Source organism: Mastacembelus armatus, chromosome 24, assembly GCF_900324485.2.
Source record: "Mastacembelus armatus chromosome 24, fMasArm1.2, whole genome shotgun sequence".
Classification (NCBI taxonomy): Eukaryota; Metazoa; Chordata; class Actinopteri; order Synbranchiformes; family Mastacembelidae; genus Mastacembelus; species Mastacembelus armatus.
The window spans coordinates 20,937,951-20,957,690 of NC_046656.1; the positions used below are offsets into that span (position 1 = coordinate 20,937,951).

Consider the following 19,740-nt stretch of genomic DNA (forward strand, 5'->3'; position numbering starts at 1 on the left):
TAAATGTGAGTGAATCAGCGGCTCTGGATTTGGTCTGTTATCAGCCGGTGACAGACGGCCACGGTGACCCTGCAGCCTGACCGCGGCGAGCAGAGGGCCGAGCTGCCGCAGAGCTCTTTATCTGTCTGACCCCGTCCCAGCCAGTAATGGAGTTAGGGGGTGGTGCTGGTGCTGCTGGGCTGGATGGAAAGCTGGAGGAGGTGGGGGGGGTTGGACGTTTGGGCAGGGCTGATAAGGGGGGCCCAGCAGGCCGAAACTGACCCATCTTTCACCCTCTCAATGCGTCACCGCCTCACCATTAGTTCAGCGGACACTAACTGCCTCATTAGTCAACTCATTAGTGACAGCAAACACAGATCGGTGCAGCAGATCCGTGATGGGGGGGATGGTGGAGTGGCTAATTAAAGGGGGCCAGCACTGGCCCTGCTGAATGCCAGGCCTCAGACAGCTGCGTGCGCTGGCCGCACCTCCACCGTGCCAGCCCCAGCAGCCCTGTGAGCGCCGACATCTCACTCAGGCAAAACAGCCCCGGTTGCCTGGCAGCTATCGCCTGGTTCTGAATCAGCAGCCCTGTGCTTCTTATTATTTGCTGGAGCAGTTAATCTCACAAAGCAAGGATGAAGACAAACATGTAAAACGTTCGACACGGAGTCAAGTGACATTTCCAGAGATTGGATTCCTGGAATAAAAGACGATAAAGAAATGAAAGAGAGGCTTTAGTGTGGGACTGCTCTCCTTGGGTTCAGGGTTTCTGGGAGTCAGACACATCAGAATCGGTGAAGAACATGATCATGTGAATATTTTCATTGAACCTGCTGACAGCTGTTCAATAATCAATAATAATGAATAATCTCTGTGCTCTTTATAGGTGTGAACCTATTTGTTTACTGACACATGGAGAAAAGACACAGACAGCGACACATTCAGACCATGTTTCCTGAAGAACTTTTGTTCTACTGTTGTGTTTTGCTTTACTTTAGTATCTGGTCCATTTCCTCCCAACCCCATTAACTATGACCAAAGCACAGCACCATGCTCATTACAAACACAGTTAAACTGCAGTTTTAATACTTGTTCATTTTCATTTCCTATAAGAAGTATGGCTCTTCCTTTTCCTCCTAAAACACAACTCTACCATTTGCCTCTTCATGTTTATGAAGGTTGACAATCTGGTTTCTTAATTATGGAGCCGTGTTTCATCAGACAACTGAAACAGCTCTGATGTTCTGGAATAAACTGCAGCTCAGTAATTTCCTAAAACAGCTGTTCACTTTAAACCCAGCATTACTCAAACAGAAGGAACGACTGCGTTCACTGGAAACTGTTTCCCGGTGGATTAATGGACGTCGGGTCTCTGTGAGTGTTTGTGGCCAGCAGGGAAGTGTATGTGGGACTGGTTGAGTTTGGACTGGTCTCTCCCAAACAGTAAAACCTCCATTTGTAGTCCACCGTGTGCACTGTCTTTGACAGGAACTTGGTGATGACAGGTTACATACACAGTACAATGCACAGATGGTGTGTGTGAGAGCCCCTTAACAGGAAGGAGGTTGACAGCCAATTTCTGCCCCTGGGCCCCTCAAAGGTTAATCAGTCTGTGTTAAGAAACACTGTGGCTACTAGCTCCAAACAAAGGCCACTATAGACACAATTTACTGCACAACTGGGAGGAAAAATGACACTTAAGATTTTATTTAGAGGGAGACTCACCAGAAACACAGCACCTCGAGGAAAGATAAACCTGTGTCTGACGCCCCCACCACCACAATCCTGGCATTAACCGTGACCTTTGGCTCCATGGTTAACTTTCTGCTGATGAGGCTCAGAGCAAATGGTGCCTGGGAGACAGAAGACAATCAGTTGCATTTGTTACTAGTGAGTAGGAGGCAGGGCTTTGCATCTTTAAAGCCCCCCCAAATCATTTTACTTTTAAAAATATTGTTCTATATAAAGTTTAGCACTTGCATACCAACAAAACAGATTTATTTTTTATCATTTTGGTGCAGACCAGAGTTGGCTCCTCTTACTCTGAGCTCTAATTCAACAAACACGGTACCTGTCTTTTGTAGGCCCATCTATCATTTTATCATGTTAAAGTATGTCATAATTTATTCATCCTCCCCATGTTTGCAGTTTTCCCTACCTCCATATGCTCCTAAACAAACAAACACAGCTACAACCAGTAACAGCGGCTTCAGATTCTAATGAGAGGGAAAGCAAGGACCTGTCATGTGACCTGACAGTAGGAGACACTTTTCCACAATAATTACAACTCCCAGAGGAATCAGCAGAACAGTGCGCTAATTTTCCAATTCCTCCACCGCCGCGTGTCTCAACCGCTCACCCTGTGATCTGAGGTAGATAATGGCTCCTTCATCATCTACAATTAGGCAGACTGGCCCACAATGCACCTTGTCAGAGGGAAACAGCACAGAGCGAAAACCCCACGGGTGAATTTAACCTTTGCGTAATATCAAAATAATTTCCACAAGGGCCTGTGTGCCTGGCATCTGTCACGTACAGAGACGTTCAGGCTCTGGGCAGGAAAATAAAGGTGCGTGTGTATATGCATCTTGAAGTAATCATATGAAATAAAAGTTTTTGTTCAGCCATCTAGTACTTTACCTTTACATAAAATGTAATACACTCAAAATGCACCTATAACCACAGGTCAGTAATTAAGTTTTAATAAAGATACTCTGCCAGGTACATGCAGATAAATGCAAAAAAACAAAAAAAAAAAAAAAAAAAAAACCCCAAAACATTCTGGATTTGTTTTGTTTACAGTTTAAAGCTCATCTTGATGGGCAGAGACAGAGATATATTTATATAAACGTTGGTGGTTATTATTTCATACACAAGTGATTGGCCCATTGAAATGCAGAATCTTGACATGTGCTTTATTTCCTGCATTTGTAAGCAAACCGAATGCCTACATGCATCCATGTGAATAGTGCAGGAATTAAGCAGATGAGGTAATGAGAGTAACAAAGCTCCTGTCTCATCTGCATGTGCGGTGGAGCAGGTGCAGCAGCTCTTATCACGCTGGAGATGCCTCATCTTTGCTACACACAATGACCACGGCTCAGTGTAATATGATCCTGTATTGACAGAGAGGGAACAGGTGCTTTAGATTTGATTAATCATCCTGAGGCTGACATCAGGAGGCAGAGACAAAGCTCGAAGGCGAAGCTCTTATCTGCACGGGAGCCTGGAAATCATGACTACGTGCTACCGAGGTGAAGGGGGAGGACTGGGTTTGATGGAGTGAAATGAACATGTGAGTGTACACAGTGACGCCTCGGGTCTAAAGAGCGCTGCTGAACGTGTGGTAAATATTTGAAGTACAGGCCATCCAAATAAATCACAGCCACATTTAGATCAGCCCAGCTTGGAAGATTTAAGACCAGAACACATGATACAACTTAAAAGAAGCAGAAAACAACCAGAACTGTTCACCTGTTGCTTCCACTCCTTCAGCTTCTTATGTTTTTATTGTAAAAGAAAACCCAACCTGAGCTCATGGTGACATTTTCTTCTTCTAACATTTTTTAAAGACTGATGTAAAAACAGGTACCTTAAAGGCTGAGGTGTGAAATGAACTGGTTCATACAACGTGTCAGATGCTGCTTCTCCTGCTGAAAATAACAGACTGATACACATTGATGCTTTTGGGATTTCTACACAGCTCTAATAGAATTCAAAATTTTCCAGGAACTGATAGATTTCCCTCTGGATAAATTTTCCTAGCTCTCTCTCGCTTTGAGTATTGTTAAATATGATTAATGAAAAAAAAAAAAAAGTGAAGTATCCGACAGTAACCTCCAAAATATTCAAATGTTTTGTGCATTTTCAGAACTTGTCTGCAGTTTCACTACATGCAGGAATTTAATGTAATTTGTGTGCCAGCAGCTGAGTCAGAGCTTTGTCTTTCAGCTCAGCAAACATTATTCAAATGATCACAGATTTATTTTAAATTCTAGTTGTAATAAAAAAATGAACCTGAACTCTAAGTGTCTAAAATATATTTTTAAATTCTGAGAAAAATATGTGTGGGCTTGTGCAGGAAAACAGTTTAAAGGAGAACACTGAACATTATTAAATGAAGTTTACTGTTTGAGGTGTATGTTCATGTAAAAAATTTGATTAGAAGCAAAATTTAGACGACCTGGAAAAACTGTTCATGAAACAAATGAGCTAAATAAAATGTCTCCACATTCATTCCATCATACTGTGTTTTATGCCTTTCTGTGCTGGAGTTTCATCTCAGTACCTTTGAGTAAACCACAATCTGTATCAGCATAAGGCTTTAGCTTTTGAAACAGCACCCTCTGGTGGTGACATGAACCCCCTGCTGCCTCTGTCAGTAGCTAATCTACATTCCCTGGCAGGGTGCTCCCTGACAGCCAGCTGCTGCTGTGCCCACCTGCTCCTCTGTGATGCGTCTGGACGGGGCGTTGATGCCAAGCTCCTCCAGCGGGTAGATAATCTGGCGTCGTGGCCGAACAGCAACCGCACAGTTGAGGATAAAATCCAGATGGTGGACGCAGGAATTCTGAGTGCAGAGGAAGAGAACGGTGTCAGTGAGCTCAGTGAGAGAATATCTCTCAGTATCGGTTGAGGGGGTTCAGGAGGCAAAGTGATAACGAGCTCCGGTGAAGAGGTTAAATGGTGCAAAGTTCACACCACTGATATGGCTGAATGTGACTGGAAAACATCATCCAAAGCTTCAGCCACTGCCTGAAAAGAGCTAATTCTCTGGTTAGCCTCTGCCATTATTCTATTTGCACATCATCATGTCCCAATCTGGTGCTTGTTTGTGGAAGGTAATTAGCAGAGGAAGTGGAGGCCTCTACACATTGAGAAAATGTCTTATTATGGTGTGGAGAGGTGGAGCTGGCAGCACTGTCGGCACCTGCTGCCCCGACCCTGGGGACAACTGCCTGCTGAGGGCCACACGCTGCAAAAAATGACCTGCTCAAAGCAACGCCGTTTTTACATGAACTGATCCATCTGTTGCAGCTTCATCCACAATATCTGAGATGAGTCAGATTTGTTCTCTTTGCTCAAATAATATTCTGGTGGAGTTCGATTTGTACAGACTGTGCTCAGCAGAACAGAGAAGTAAAAACACCAGCAGAGATTTATTTTAAAGCTTTATATAAAACTGTAGAAAAGAAAAAATCTTACAGATTTGTGAGCTTGCAGTGTTTGCCATCATTTATAATCATGATGATGAGGCCTCAGGGCTGTAAAAATCCAACAGCAAGAAGCTGCAGCAGAGTAGTGTCTTCATTGTTTTTTCATAATATCACTGCAGTAATATCTGAGCTTAAAAACAAAAAACTCATCCAATACTATTTGTTAGGTTTTGCATCATCATCGTGAGACACAGGATGATGACATCTGGCACAATTCTTGCACTTCCAATTCCAAAGACACGTTAAAAAAAAAAAAAAAACAGTTTTATCCTGTTTTCTGCCTGTTTCATATGTCTTAAAATTGTCACTTCAGTCAGCAGGTGAAATGTCACAAGAGGAGTTGAAACATTTTTTTTTTGCAGTGGATGAACTAATGATCATTATATTATCAACAATGTGCATCTGAGCAGACATGCTGATGGGCTGGAAGGGGCCCACTGATGAGGGGCCAGTAAGGGCCTGGAGGTTCCTGTGCACCCACCTGGTGGCTGTGGTGGGGAGGGTAGATTCGGTGGTACAGGCAGGACCTGTGAGCCAGCCGGAGGACCTCCTTGAACAAGTGTTTGGTGAAGTGGTAGAAGGACGGTTTGAGGACAAAGTGGCGGATCTGAGCGTGCTCCTCGTAGTGATGATGGCTAAAATAGATGAAGTTCTCGATGTTGTAGTGAGCACGGATGTACTCCATGTCCTGCCAGAGACAGATTCATGTCAGACCTCTGTACCAATACTTCATGACAGAGGAACCTTTCCAGGACTAACATTTGTCTGTGTATATTTTCCTTTTGTTTAGTACTCCTCACGTTTCTCTGCTAAAGAAATTAAAAGACATAAATGCTGCTGATTACACTGATGTGGCACTGATGTGGCACTGATGTGGGATTAGTGCAGCAACACTTTTTGTAATCGCATCTACAGGTCCGTTTTTTTTTTTTAACATTTCATTTAAATTATAACATTTATTTATTGGATCTAAAATTACAATAATAATTATATAAATTATGTAATAATAAACTACCACTTTGACAAAAAAAGAAAAAGTTAAAACTGACTTAACCTTAAAAATGCCCTTTGTTAGTTTCAGTGTGGACCTGAAGCTGGTAAATTAGGACTGCAAGTGACGATTCATAAAACACACTCAATATCTTTAGACATTTTTCTGTTATTCTCCTGAAAATTAAAGGTTTGTAATGGGGTACTGACAACCAGCCAACACCGACAGGTTCGTGCGAGGACGACAAATCTGCACTTACCTGTTCGTCTCTGATGATCAGTATTCCTACGATCTGACTGCCCACTTGAGCCACGAAGGCCTGCAGCAGCACCTTGTCCTGAAAAACAGCAAAACAAAACAAATACATGCAAAAGGACGTGTGTAGTGAATTAAATACGAGCAGAATGCAGCTTCTTGCACTGGCTGAGTCCAGTGCCATGAATTCACATGAAGTGGCTGCATTCTCATTTGAGAAGTAATTATCAGTTTTGGAGCTGCGGCAGTGACAGCTGGGGTGTCGGTCAGAGAGGGAAAAAAACTGAATTCTCACCAATCTGTTCCCTGGCATACGTGCGATATTCCTTGTTATTCCAAGACAATCATCATCATATCAGCTCGAGTCACACTCGATGGTCCAAAACAATCATCATTTCATTTTTAAAATGAAAGCAGTGGGGAGTATTTTCTCTGTATATGCTGATTAAAAAGCTTTTTAGACACTGGGTGGTTTCTGTTCAGGAGGAGAAAATTATTTTATATTGGACACACTTTACAGTGTCTTTTGATTTGATAGATTTTGAAATCTTACTGGCACCACTAACAAGAATAAAGATGCTCAAACAAGCAAAAACTACAAGTAATTCTAAAGTGTATTGAAAGAAAAGTGAAGAAATTAAACAAGGAAAACGACTACATCAATGCCTTTTCTTTTATTTTGATTTACAAAAACTATTGTGTTAATGCATTAACTCTACTCATGATCTCATTTAGTTTATTAAGATACAGCCAACATTTAAAGTTGTTTGCACCATTATTTAAAAGACCTTTGTCCTTTGCTACATTACCTTCAATCAGTGTTGAATTCTACAGCCCTTATATGAGATCATTAACTGCATTATATTAACGGTTTGGGTATGAGTAAGTAAAAACATGCAGAGAGGCTGTATTTGTGTCAGCCATAGGTAGGTATTCCTCTCAGGCCTCATTAAGCTCAGAATAGAGCAGCTGGTGCCTGAGAAGCAAAACTCAGGGCAAGTCCATAAATTTGCCTTTGCTGCCCATAAAGTATATTGTTATGAACTAAACATAATAATTAAAAGAGACTCGGATCAGAAATTACAAAAGGAAACACAAACATGTACAATAAAAGGTGAGCAAGGTGGCTGAAGATGAAGCCCAGGTGTGTCCGTATCAGTGTGTGTTTACTGACCCGGTCTTTGCCAGTCTCGTATAAGTGGTCCAGGTCCTGCAACAGGAACTCACTCAGTCTCAGACTCCTCACCAGGTCAGACACGGCTGGCAAGTCTGCAGCCACAGCTGGCCTCACCTTCACAGGCCTGCACAAACAACCACACTGATTTATGAACATACTATCTCTGCAAGAACACCAAGTCAGCAAACTGATGTGACTGTCATTTGTAAGAAACAACCATGTAAGGAGCAGTTTTTATTTTAGGGATGAGCCACCTGAGCCCAGCAGGGTGGGAAATGTAGAGTTCACGAAGCAGCAGGCTGGTGGTGCAGGGCGGCACCCTGATGAAGCTCTGAAGTAACGGCAACTCAGAGGAAAGAGTTGGTACTGTGATGATGCAGAACTCCAGGTCCTGAGAGACAAGAGTGACAAAAACCAGCATATAGACCTCACTGTGCAGATATATCCAACATGTCTTAAAAGGGTGACGTGTTAAAGAATTCTCACGGATCTTTAACTTCCTAACACCAACTTTTATTAGTTACATATAGGGACTTATTTCTTTATTTGGCACAATTTGTGCACTTCCAATTCCAAAGACACACGAGTTTTTATTTTACCGCCTGCCGAGGTACAGTGATCATTTACGTATTTATAAAACTTATTGTCTATTAGAGAATATCAACTTGTGTCTGAAATTTAACAAGCAGCGACAATACTCACAGGAAATCGTTTGAATACATATGGAATAAAGTCCACTGATCTGGAAGAGAAGAAGAAGAGGGGGATGTTAAGTGAAAACATGCATCTGTGCCAAGTTCAGAATCAAAGCCAAGCTGGTAATCACTGTGGTGGAACAACTGGCCGATCAATCTGCCCGCTGCTTCCAGCTCAACTTCTTGCCTTCAACTCGCTGTCACTTTAAGCGCGGCTCTCATTAATAACATGCTCACTCTCTGCAGGAAGCGACTCGACTCCATACTCACTAACAGCTGGGAGGTAAGGCGGTGGCGAGAGGAGCTCAGCAGGAGCCAACTAACAGTCACTCTCCCTGCTTTAACACAGCATATGACTGATGTAACTCTGGACTGCTGCCACCGGTGCTGAGGGTGTCATTTAAACAAGTGAGAACAACCTAAAAAACTTTCAAAAATTAGTGAAGTGTGGCATCAGACTTTAAATATCCAAATTAGAGATACAACAATCTGAAATTTCCTAAATATGTTTGTGTTGCAACCTTTTAGTCACTAGTCCACGAGAGATGTCTCCATCTTCTTTCACCTTTCCACACAACAAACCAGTCTTTCTATCCAACATGTTGTGTATTTAACTTGGCTCACACATCAAAAATATTTACTGAGCAAATGATTTATTTGAATTTTGGTTTAAAATTAAAGATTTATTTTTTAAAAGTCCAACACTCACTTTGATTTTTTAATTAATTAATTGTAAAGTTTCACTATAAATGATCATGACCTGAGATAAAACTGCCATTTTTCCATAGTTTTTATTACTGTATTATCAAAACATCCCATGGGAACACCAGAACCAGCAAATACTCATCTTACAGTGTCTCCCAGCTCCAAAACCATTGGTTCCAAAAAAAAAAGGCTGGGTAATGTCCTAAAACAGCTGCTCACTGTAGTTTGTTAACAGTGGACTTTTGGAGACTATTGTCAGTGTATTTGTCATAGTTTTCAAACAGTGGACATCTGGGGCACAGAGGAAGAAGATATCACAATAAAAGATGAACACATACTACAATAATTGTTACTATCAAACATTCATGGTTGATTTTAGTCTTTTAAAGAGATTTTTGTTAAAAGCTTGAAAACTAAATCACTGCAGGCCATTTTATTCTTACCTGACTTCATAGTTCTTCTGGATAGCAAATAACTGAATACAGAAAACTTTGGGCTTTTCTGAAAACTGTCCTGATGATTGTGTCTCCTCCTGCATATGACAAAGGAGAACAAGGTTTCATTGCATCTCGTTGTACAATGACAATAAAGCTTCTTCTTCTAAAAGTGAAGATTAAGACAAATGGTGTGTTACTATGGTGCAGGAGAGTGAAATGTGTTTATTCTGCCTGTAGAATCCTTAGGTTAGTTCCTCAATCACCTAAATAAATAAATGTAAATGCACAGTAACTGTTAAGACTTTCACTGTTTGAAGTCTGTTCATCTTAAAGGGAACAAAACCTGCTTTGATTAGAAAATCGTCGTCTTAATATGTCTGACGCCCGTGATTTGATACAGGTGAGTGTTTTCATTGCGGTTCAGTTACCTGCTGTGAAGTGGAAGTTTGAATTTGTCCTGGTGTTTCTTCATCGTCTCTTGTGTCTGTATGAGCAGCAGGTTCATCGTGTTTTGTCTGTTGCAGCTTGTACAAACCATTAAACTCGCTGAGCTCAAAGCTGCTGTGCAGCTGTTTCAAATCAACATCAGCAGTAACAGTGATGAAGCCAGCAGCCACTCCGTCAACCTGTGGAGAGAACACATGAAGTCCCCTTCCTCTTTACTGACATGAGTGAAGTTGACAAGCTTTTCTGTAAAGGCTGTTCAAAGTTCAGTCCTGAACATTTGACAAAACAACCTAAGCTCAGGGTTCTTTTACGTTTTACTGGCTATGCTGATTTATATATGTAAATATGTATGTTTTTATTATTTTTAATCACATTCAGCAGCAGTAGTTTATGGCGGTCAGCAGACTGGACAGCCCAACCCTCTGGGACAATGTTGGACTGTTTGTTCTCCGAGTGCTGAACATATTCGCAGACAAAAAGCCCAAAATGCTTCAGATGTCTGGACACAATATGTTCAGTGAGAGCATGTCTTGGCCAAGTATCAGCTTGTATCTGCCATATGCTGCCATGAACACATGTCAGCTCGACTGGCGGGGAGGGGAGAAGGGATCTGTCGTCTCCCAGATCCCGGGGGAACAGACCCCAGCAGGGCTTCTCACAGTCAGTCAAAGCATCGTCACAAAGCTGCTGCATTGTTTGTAAGGCCACCAGAGGCGAATCTCCCGAGCGATTATTTCGCGAATCAATGATATTTTTCGAACATTTCACATCAACGCCGGAAGTTCGCTGAGCGAAAAGGCGGCATTTGTTTTTTCCGCCCCCGCCAATTTTTCGCCGACAACTCCTCTGACCAATCACAATGCAGCTTCTTGGCGCGTCACTTATAAACGTTCAACATGACGGACCGTCTTATTTACGAATCAACGAATATAAGGTCAGTGTATGTAAAAAATATATATAAATATAGCTGTGGGGCCTCGTCATGACTCGAGGACTACACGAAACCCTTTGCCAACAAGTTTTTGTTTTCATGCTATTGTCATCTACCGCCATGACCTCACTAGCCCGGTAAGACAGACTGAGAGCGGTTTCCGGGCGCGGGCCAATGGACGCAGAGTAAACCAATCAGAGAAACGAATGATATGACGCATGCAAAGCTACCTCAAGCTAGTTGTCGTTTTTGTTGTAAAAACGTGACACATACGGTGTTTGTATGTCTGTGCATATTTTTGAACGGAGTAAACCGCAAAAGGTAGTTGTAGAAAGATTTGCGAACTTGCGCGACTGGCATTGACAAACGAGTCAGTGCGGCTGTGCAAGGTTTGTTTAAATCTGATTGGACGACTGGAGCGTAAAGCCCGCCCCATTGCAAATAAACAGTTGTGATTGGCCCGGCTCTTTTGAGGCTGGAGAAAAGGCCTCTCTATTACAAGGGTTCCAGACCCACAGAAAGGAATGGGTCTGACCGGCCTGGCTCTAACCTTACAACCTTTTATATTTTAAATAGTATACAATAATGAGAAACGTAAAACAAAACGTTACGGTTTATTAGCATTTATCTGAGAATCATGACAGAATGTGCACATTTCCTGTCCTGCTAAAACATATTAGTTATTGGCATTATTGGCATCTGAATTTTTCCCTTTTTCGTGACGTTTACTCATGTTGTTCCTGGTGTGTAAAGGCCTTTAGACCATAACATAGACTGGAACATATCACATTACTCAAAATATTCATTCACCTCAAATAAAAAAGAGAGATGTGGTAAAAGTTGGAACAAACCTCACAAACAGCGATGTGATTTTCCTCATTCTGTGCCTCAATGAGCTCTGCCAGGAAGTAAGGCTGGTCAATGACTGAGAGCAGTTGTGTCTCTTTTTCAAATATGTGCATAATGTCATCATGATCTTCAACCCTGTAATATACAAACAGAGGAGCAGCTACACTTTATAGTTTTTATTTTACACTGAATCAGAAGACTAAAATGAGATGGGCTATAATGACCATAGTTTTGGTTTTATGGCACATTTTCTGTTTTATGAATGTGTACATATGTAATCTGTCATGGCTGTGGGTTCATTGGCATTTGTGTGGAGTTCTTCTGCTCCCAAGTGGCCAAAAACATCAATTTAATGCAGCGTTAACTTTACCAAATGACAGGAAAATTGATCCACACTGTGATTGACAAAGATCCACATCCACTGAATTCTGTAGATAAATACAATAATAAATACATACCAGAATAATCTGTTAAGGGATATGTTTTTGTTACGGGCATTTTAGCATATGACGTTGAAGATGAAAGCAGATGTTTACTTATACATTCACCACCTTGAGCTCCACACCCTTACCTTTCAGTGCTATATGAGGGAAAAAAAACTGTTATATAGGTGATATAAAGAAGATTGAGTGTTTTCTATCCTGACCCAGAATTAGTGAGGAAAAATCAGCTGGAGTCACCTGGCTTGGCGGATGTGAAGCCTGGGACAGTGATCGTGTCTGTAGCAGATTAATGCTAAACATGGAGGCCCATGGTCAGTCCTGCGCTGCAGTGGTTCAAATATGTTATCCAGTGCTGCTTCTGGACATACAGAAGTCACAAGGCTGAGAATCTTAATGAATCTTAAAAATGAAAGATCAACTTAAAAGTGAATTTGAAACAGCTCTTCACCTAAACTGCTGATGTTGGGGCTGACCAGGCAGATGTATTCCAGTTCTGTGATGGCGTTAAAGACAGCCCTGTAAAAAAAAGTACAATAACGGCATAATTCAAATTTAGCAGACACTAGATCAACCTTTAGAAATCTACATTCTGTGGTTCTTTCTAACCAAAAGAGTGTATAGTTACAACATTCATGATATTCATGACATTTTGGAGTTGAACCTTGACAGTGTCATGTTCATTTCACAGCCCACTTACTATATCTAGAGAATAATTCCTATACCACACAATGTATTGATGTATAAGTTTTGAAGGCTTTTTTCATACCTCATTATCTCGTTTACACACGCAGTGGCAAAACCCATCCGTGCCACAAAAAGGTGAAGAAAGAGTGTGTTCAAAGGCTGTAGGGCAGAAAATTAGTTTTCACTGATGTGTATATCTTTTATTTATTTATTTGATCTAAGAAATAGTTGCAAAAAGTGACTTTACAGACATATTAGTTGTATTAAAAAAAAAAAAAAAATCATGAATTATACACACTGTGCATTTTTCAGCCCTGAAATGTTTCTGCAGGAAAGGTTCCCAGTGAGCCTGATCCACCAAGTCTCCAACAGGGTGATCAAAGAAGGCAGCGTGGGCCAGGATGTTGTCCTTTTCAGTGACCAGGGTCACGGCCAGGTTGGCTTTCTCTCTGTGTGTTACAGGACATTTCAAATGATCACAATTAAATAAACACAGAACATGAAATTATACTGTATTAGATGAGACTTTCCCGCCAATGTACAGAGTAAGTTCCAGTACAAAGAAATGTAACTTGAAATCCAATTATAATAATATATACATACATGAATATGAATACAGATAATACAGAAAAATCTGATGAAACAGGTTATGGTATATTGTCATCATTATTTAAATACTCAGGGCCTTAGGTTGTTGTTAGTTCAGAGTATTTATGCAGACAGCATGCTAATCTACCTTACTGTGTCTCCATGGAAGAATAAATGTTTTTCTTACAGCAGATTAATCACGTTGACTCTCCCAAACACCGCCCGGGTTGAGGCGCAGACGAGCCCGTCGATCCCCGGAGCATCCGCCGATTCGCTTCTTCTCACGGTCACAGTTTCCACTCGACCGCTGTCTGAAGTGACGGTCCTCATCTTCACTTGTTTTCGAAAGGGACATAATGTCATAAATTAAACACGTCGATACCGACAGAAACTACAGTCATGTAATTAGCTAACTAGTGCTAATTAATTAGCGTTAAGCAACAAAAAACACAATAGAAACAATGTTTTAATGACAGCAACATCACGTGTTACTTACCTGTCACAGGTGTAACGTTATTTCTATATGTAGCTATAAAATGGTGGCTATAGGCTAACCTTCTGCTGCTTTGGGGTGAATTTAAAAACTAAAATAAACAAAATAAAGCCGCGTTTTAGCTTGTTTAGCTTAGCTCATGCAAACTCTATTACCATAGCAACGGGGCGCACCACAAGGGGTTGATGGGAACTCGCAAAGCATTCTGGGTACTGTCATGGTGGATGCTGTTGGATGTGGGAGAAACGTTGTGCTACTTGTTTCTGTTTTCTTTGCTATCGAGCGATTTTAAGTCCGTTTCGTAAAGTCACTTTTTAGCTAAATCTGTCAGCGAAATGGCTTCCACAGCGGCGGGAAAGCAGCGGATCCCGAAGGTGGCGAAGGTAAGAAAACAAAAGACAACATAAGCTAAGCTAATGCTAACGCTAACGGGCAGCGGCAAAGTTAAAAGTTTAGAGGTCGAAGTTTGTGTTTGTTTTTAAGCAAAAAGTTCAAATCTTCTATGTCTCAACAGGCATAAACACGAAGGAGTCCACACTAACTCTCTCGTGTTTCTAGTGTAAGCTGACGAGGATTGTGTTTAAGTTAGCTGCTAACGTTAGCCTAAGTTACGTTTCCCACCTGGCTTCGTTTAGTTGTCTGATTTGAATCATTCCGAGATAAATAATTTCTACACCAATTCTGCAATATGTAGAGCAAGACTAACTAGAGCACTGCAAAAATACAAAGGAGCTCATGCAAAATAAAGAGTTAAAGAGCAAGTAAAAATAAAGTAAAATAGCATAAGGCACATAGCAGCAAACACATACACATGATTTTGTCCCAGATACCTCAAAACTATTCCCACCGTATTTATTGAAACATTTCTGGTCAAATTCCTGTTTGGTTGCAGCAGGTTTGTTACCTGAAATACCAAGTTATCATGTTGTGATAAGGGATGATAAGAAACATTAAGAATATCAAAACTATTAAGTTATATTATGCTCAAGATTGAAGCAGTGTTTTGTTATATTGCTTTCTGTTGTGTTATAGGTGAAAAATAAAGCTCCTGCAGAGGTTCAGATCACTGCTGAGCAGCTGCTGAGGGAAGCCAAAGAGAGGGAGCTCGAACTTCTGCCGCCTCCACCAAAACAGAAGATCACAGATGCAGAAGAACTAAATGATTATAAACTGAAGAAGAGGAAGGTGAGTTCTCAGTTAGTGAACGCCATGACGCATCAATTCGTCATTGGCTGCATTTGTTACCTTTTTAGCCAGAGTTTACTCAAGTGTACAACACAGTTTTATAGTCTCCCAGTAATTTATGGTTACATTTGTGTTACATGATTATGGGTTAAAGGGAAACTAACCTTTTGTGAAACCTTTGTCTTGTCTTTCCTTCAGGGATTTGAGGACAACATCAGAAAGAATCGCACTGTCATCAGTAACTGGATTAAATACGCACAATGGGAAGAAAGCCTGAAGGAGGTCCAGAGGTATTGTACTTATTAGAAAATATTGGGCAATATCCATCTTTTTCAACCAATCTGATCTCTAAACATGTTTTACTCTTTGACATTGTGATTTGTCTTTCAGCTTATCATATTTCATATTAACAAACAACTCTGTTGCTTCATTTCTGCGTTCTGCTCCGCTGCCTTTAGGGCTCGGTCCATTTACGAGCGAGCCCTGGACGTCGAGCACCGCAACATCACTCTGTGGCTGAAATACGCCGAGATGGAGATGAAGAATCGCCAGGTGAACCACGCCCGCAACATCTGGGACAGAGCCATCACCATTCTGCCACGGGTCAACCAGTTCTGGTATGAATTCCATTTCTCTACCGGCTGAAAAATCATGTGGTGTTTACCCTGATGTCTGGTGGTGAGGGCAGGTTTAGATGAGGGAACATATCTCATTCAGGAGAAAACAAAAAATAGCAAAAACAGTGTTATTTGGAAATTGTGAACTAACTTGTGTGATTTGATGTCACTTAAAGGGCAGCAGGAAAAATGGGGCTCCAATCTGAACAAAGTAGAAATAAAAAATGGAGGAACAGGAGCAATTGGATCTTTCTATGACAATTGATGGAAACTTTGGAAAGTTTGATATGTGACAATAGTGTTGACAAAATTCTTCCTGCTCACTTTTTCACATGACTGTTCTCTATTACACAAAAACTACTTTGCCTATTAATGTTTGTCATTCCAACAGGTACAAGTACACCTACATGGAGGAGATGCTGGGGAACGTTGCCGGCTGCAGGCAGGTGTTTGAGCGCTGGATGGAGTGGGAGCCTGACGAGCAGGCTTGGCATTCCTACATCAACTTTGAGCTCCGCTACAAGGAAGTGGACAAAGCCCGCACCATTTATGAGCGATATATCCTTTTTTTCATGCACTGTCTTCTGAGTTTTGGATTTAGATCTAGATCTATTTTTGTTTGCACAAACATTTGGCAGTTGAAGCAGGTGGTGTGTTGTAGGAGATATTGGCATTTGATTGTCTTCTGAAAACTTCTTAACTCCACTGCACTTGTTATCGTTCACCCCGAAGTGAAGAACTGGATTAAATATGCTCGGTTTGAAGAGAAGCACGGATACATCGCTCACAGCAGGAAGGTGTACGAGAGGGCGGTGGAGTTCTTCGGAGAGGAACATGTGGATGAAAACCTGTTTGTGGCCTTTGCCAGGTTTGAGGAGACACAGAAAGAGGTTTGTGCAGCCAGTTAACAAATAGAGAACAGTGTTTTGTTTTGGCTTTTAAAGAAAGCATTCTTCTTGATATTTGAAATCTTGTTGAGTGACCTCGCTGTCCCCTCCAGTTTGAGCGTGTACGGGTGATCTATAAATACGCTTTGGACAGAATCCCCAAACACCAGGCACAGCAGCTCTTCAAGAACTACACCATGTTTGAGAAGAAGTTTGGAGATCGGAGGGGAATTGAGGACGTCATCGTCAGCAAACGAAGGTTCCAGTACGAGGAGGAGGTCAAGGTACTTATCATGTACCGTTATCAGTAGCTGGAAATGTGCAGAACATTAGGGGTTTAGTGGGACTCCAGCATAGCCCTTCAAGTTCCCTCCTGTCTCTATCACTGAATGGCTGAATAACTCCTCCTGTTTACATGCAGGCAAACCCACACAACTACGACGCATGGTTCGATTATCTCCGTCTGGTGGAGAGTGACGCGGAGCCCGACACAGTGAGGGAGGTTTATGAGAGAGCCATCGCCAACATCCCCCCAATCCAGGAGAAGAGACACTGGAGACGATACATCTACCTATGGATCAACTACGCTCTGTACGAAGAGCTGGAAGTCAAGGTCGGGAACAAACAGCACAGTAACAGATCAAACTGGATATAAACAGATGTTTCAAAGGAAGGAGTAGAGTCTACATCTTTAAATAATGTGTCATCTTAAAATCAACCATCCTGTAAACATTAGATCATCCATTAAAGCTCCAGTAGTAACTCATGTCCATCACAAACCTAATGTTTAATTTTATTTCACCTTAAATCCTTCCTAACCTAACAAATATTTACATTCCAGAAATGATTGAGCTTTATTTATAAGGACACCATGCCAATGAATAACAAACCACTAATGAACTGCGCTAACTATATTGACTACTTTTACATTGTGTTTTCTTTCTGTCAGGATGTAGAAAGAACAAGGCAGGTGTACCTGGCCTGTCTGGAGCTCATCCCTCACAAAAAGGTCAGTTTTAAATTTTGATTTTCTCAGAATGATTCTCTGTTGTTGTACTAAAGACAGGACAGAGTCACTGTACTGAAACAAACACATATACACTGTGATTTCCAGATTATCATAGTCTTGTTTCCATTTCAGTTCACATTTGCAAAGATTTGGCTGCTCTCTGCTCAGTTTGAGATCCGACAGAAGAACCTACAAGGAGCCAGAAAGATCATGGTGAATTCTCACTATATCCATTTTTCATTTAGACTGACAGGTTCTGTAACTTTGAAAGTAATGTCACTTTTTAACACTAGATGGCATAAACAGGAAACTTAAAGAATAGGACTGCAGATGATCTCTGTCTAGCTGCCTCTGTGATTTCCACTCATCAGCGTCTCTGTTTGCTCAGGGCATGGCGATCGGTAAATGTCCGAAGAACAAGCTGCTGAAAGGTTATATCGAGCTGGAGCTTCAGCTCCGTGAGTTCGACCGCTGCAGGAAGCTGTATGAGAAATACCTGGAGTTCAGTCCAGAAAACTGCACCACCTGGATCAAGTTCGCAGAACTGGAGACGATCCTAGGAGACATCGAAAGAGCCCGCGCAATCTTCGAACTTGCCATCGGTCAGCCGCGACTGGACATGCCAGAGGTCTTTGTTACAGCTTTGTTCACCCAATTATAGTTTTAGAACTGGGGAATCTGGACTGAAATCCACCCTGATTTCTCTCTTTATTGTGTCCTGTGTCTCTCAGGTGCTGTGGAAGTCCTACATTGACTTTGAGATCGAGCAGGAGGAGTTTGGAAATACCAGGAACCTTTACAAACGGCTGCTGCAGCGCACTCAGCACGTCAAGGTGAGAACCGCACTGCTGCACGAACCTGGGACAGGTCTGAACATCGCAGAATGTTTCCAAACCCAGTGTAGTTACTCCGGTTCTGCACTCTCTGAAAATCTGCTCTCAAGTCACTTAATTCACTATGTAAATAATTAACAACATGAAGCTTCAGTATTGAGACGTGTGAAGTGTAAGTTTTTTATTACATATGTCTCCAGCTATAATTTTGGGTGTCTGATGTAAATCTGGAGCACTTTTAAAATCCTGTTTGTATTTCTGCATAACTGTGAAAACTCCACCTCAAATTTTGAATCGATTTTACAACCAAAGCTAAAAACTATTGATGACATTCATCCAGCATTAGGATTCTTGACAGGCTGATTTCATTGTCCTCCTGTCGTCCCCTGCAGGTTTGGATCAGCTACGCCAAGTTCGAGCTGTCAGTCGATTGCCCCGACCGGCTGCAGAAGTGCCGGCAGATCTACGAGGAGGCCAACAAGAGCATGAGGAACTGCGAGGAAAAGGAGGAGCGGCTGATGCTGATCGAGTCCTGGCGGGACTTTGAAAAGGAGTTTGGCTCTGACAGCACCAGCGAGAGAGTCAGGAAGCTGCTGCCCGAGAAAGTGAAGAAGAGGAGGAAGCTCACGGCCGAGGACGGGGTAAGAACTGGGCGTGGACTGGTAACTGGGTTCACAGTGGGAGCACTATAAACCTTCTGATGAGATGTTAACTAAATATTAATCAGTTTTGATAAGCTGTGGTTTGAAGCTATTAGTGGGTTTGTGTGAACAAACTCAGATAAACTGATTATGAAAATAATCTGTAGTTGTGGCCACAGATAATAATCTTGTCCTTTTCTCCTCAGTCGGACGCAGGCTGGGAGGAGTACTACGACTACATCTTCCCAGAGGACGCCGCCAACCAGCCAAACCTCAAACTGCTCGCCATGGCCAAGATGTGGAAGAGGCAGCAGATAGAGAACGAGGACAGCAAGGATCCAGAAAACCCCATAACGGCTGAAGAGGCGACAACGTCCTCTACTGAATCCGCAGGTCCTTCGGAAAACCATCAGGAGTCCGACAGAAACACTGTGACTGAAACGGAGCAGACCACGTACGACGACCACGACGACGATGACAACAGTAGCAGTAGCAGCAGCAGCAGCAGCAGCAGTGACAATGAGGAGGATCATGATGGTGGAGAGAAGAAGGAGAAAGAGAAAGGAAGCAGTGAAGAGGAGAAAGATTAGATTCCCCACTCAGGGACACGGGGGGACTGAACATTTGTCCGGGATTGATTTTTCTACAGTTTTAACAAAAAACAACAAACCCAGG

The 19,740-nt window shown here is 41.9% G+C and overlaps 2 protein-coding genes across 2 annotated transcripts in view; one reads left to right on the top strand and one right to left on the bottom strand.

Annotated features, from left to right (window-relative positions):
• cfap61 (cilia and flagella associated protein 61) overlaps nucleotides 1–14,032 on the bottom strand; it is a 54,184-nt gene extending 40,152 nt beyond the window's left edge. Inside the window, exons 1-16 of the mRNA XM_026329566.1 lie at nucleotides 13,897–14,032; nucleotides 13,588–13,735; nucleotides 13,111–13,261; nucleotides 12,895–12,971; nucleotides 12,577–12,644; nucleotides 12,366–12,486; nucleotides 11,688–11,820; nucleotides 9,887–10,084; nucleotides 9,465–9,553; nucleotides 8,324–8,363; nucleotides 7,876–8,012; nucleotides 7,619–7,745; nucleotides 6,449–6,526; nucleotides 5,680–5,886; nucleotides 4,424–4,552; nucleotides 1,708–1,835 (exon numbers count right to left, since the gene is read on the bottom strand). Of these exons, the coding sequence (XP_026185351.1) occupies nucleotides 1,708–1,835; nucleotides 4,424–4,552; nucleotides 5,680–5,886; nucleotides 6,449–6,526; nucleotides 7,619–7,745; nucleotides 7,876–8,012; nucleotides 8,324–8,363; nucleotides 9,465–9,553; nucleotides 9,887–10,084; nucleotides 11,688–11,820; nucleotides 12,366–12,486; nucleotides 12,577–12,644; nucleotides 12,895–12,971; nucleotides 13,111–13,261; nucleotides 13,588–13,730 (1,826 nt within the window). The 5' untranslated portion in view covers nucleotides 13,731–13,735; nucleotides 13,897–14,032. The remainder of the gene's footprint in view (nucleotides 1–1,707; nucleotides 1,836–4,423; nucleotides 4,553–5,679; nucleotides 5,887–6,448; nucleotides 6,527–7,618; nucleotides 7,746–7,875; nucleotides 8,013–8,323; nucleotides 8,364–9,464; nucleotides 9,554–9,886; nucleotides 10,085–11,687; nucleotides 11,821–12,365; nucleotides 12,487–12,576; nucleotides 12,645–12,894; nucleotides 12,972–13,110; nucleotides 13,262–13,587; nucleotides 13,736–13,896) is intronic.
• Nucleotides 14,033–14,099: 67 nt separating this feature from the next.
• crnkl1 (crooked neck pre-mRNA splicing factor 1) lies at nucleotides 14,100–19,713 on the top strand. The gene is made up of 14 exons (XM_026329569.1): nucleotides 14,100–14,276; nucleotides 14,926–15,078; nucleotides 15,277–15,368; nucleotides 15,537–15,695; nucleotides 16,087–16,253; nucleotides 16,407–16,585; nucleotides 16,696–16,866; nucleotides 17,004–17,195; nucleotides 17,532–17,591; nucleotides 17,724–17,804; nucleotides 17,980–18,219; nucleotides 18,323–18,424; nucleotides 18,817–19,065; nucleotides 19,272–19,713. The coding sequence occupies exons 1-14, from the start codon at nucleotides 14,229–14,231 to the stop codon at nucleotides 19,653–19,655; spliced, it is 2,277 nt and encodes a 758-aa protein (XP_026185354.1). The 5' UTR covers nucleotides 14,100–14,228; the 3' UTR covers nucleotides 19,656–19,713.
• The last annotated feature ends 27 nt before the right edge of the window (nucleotides 19,714–19,740 follow it).

Coding starts and splice junctions, on each gene's coding strand:
- crnkl1 (XM_026329569.1), top strand. CDS start 14,229: ATGGCTTCCACAGCGGCGGGAAAGCAGCGGATCCCGAAGGTGGCGAAG. Junction 15,369..15,536: donor AGCCTGAAGGAGGTCCAGAG/GTATTGTACTTA, acceptor CGCTGCCTTTAG/GGCTCGGTCCATTTACGAGC. Junction 18,220..18,322: donor CGCGACTGGACATGCCAGAG/GTCTTTGTTACA, acceptor TGTGTCTCTCAG/GTGCTGTGGAAGTCCTACAT.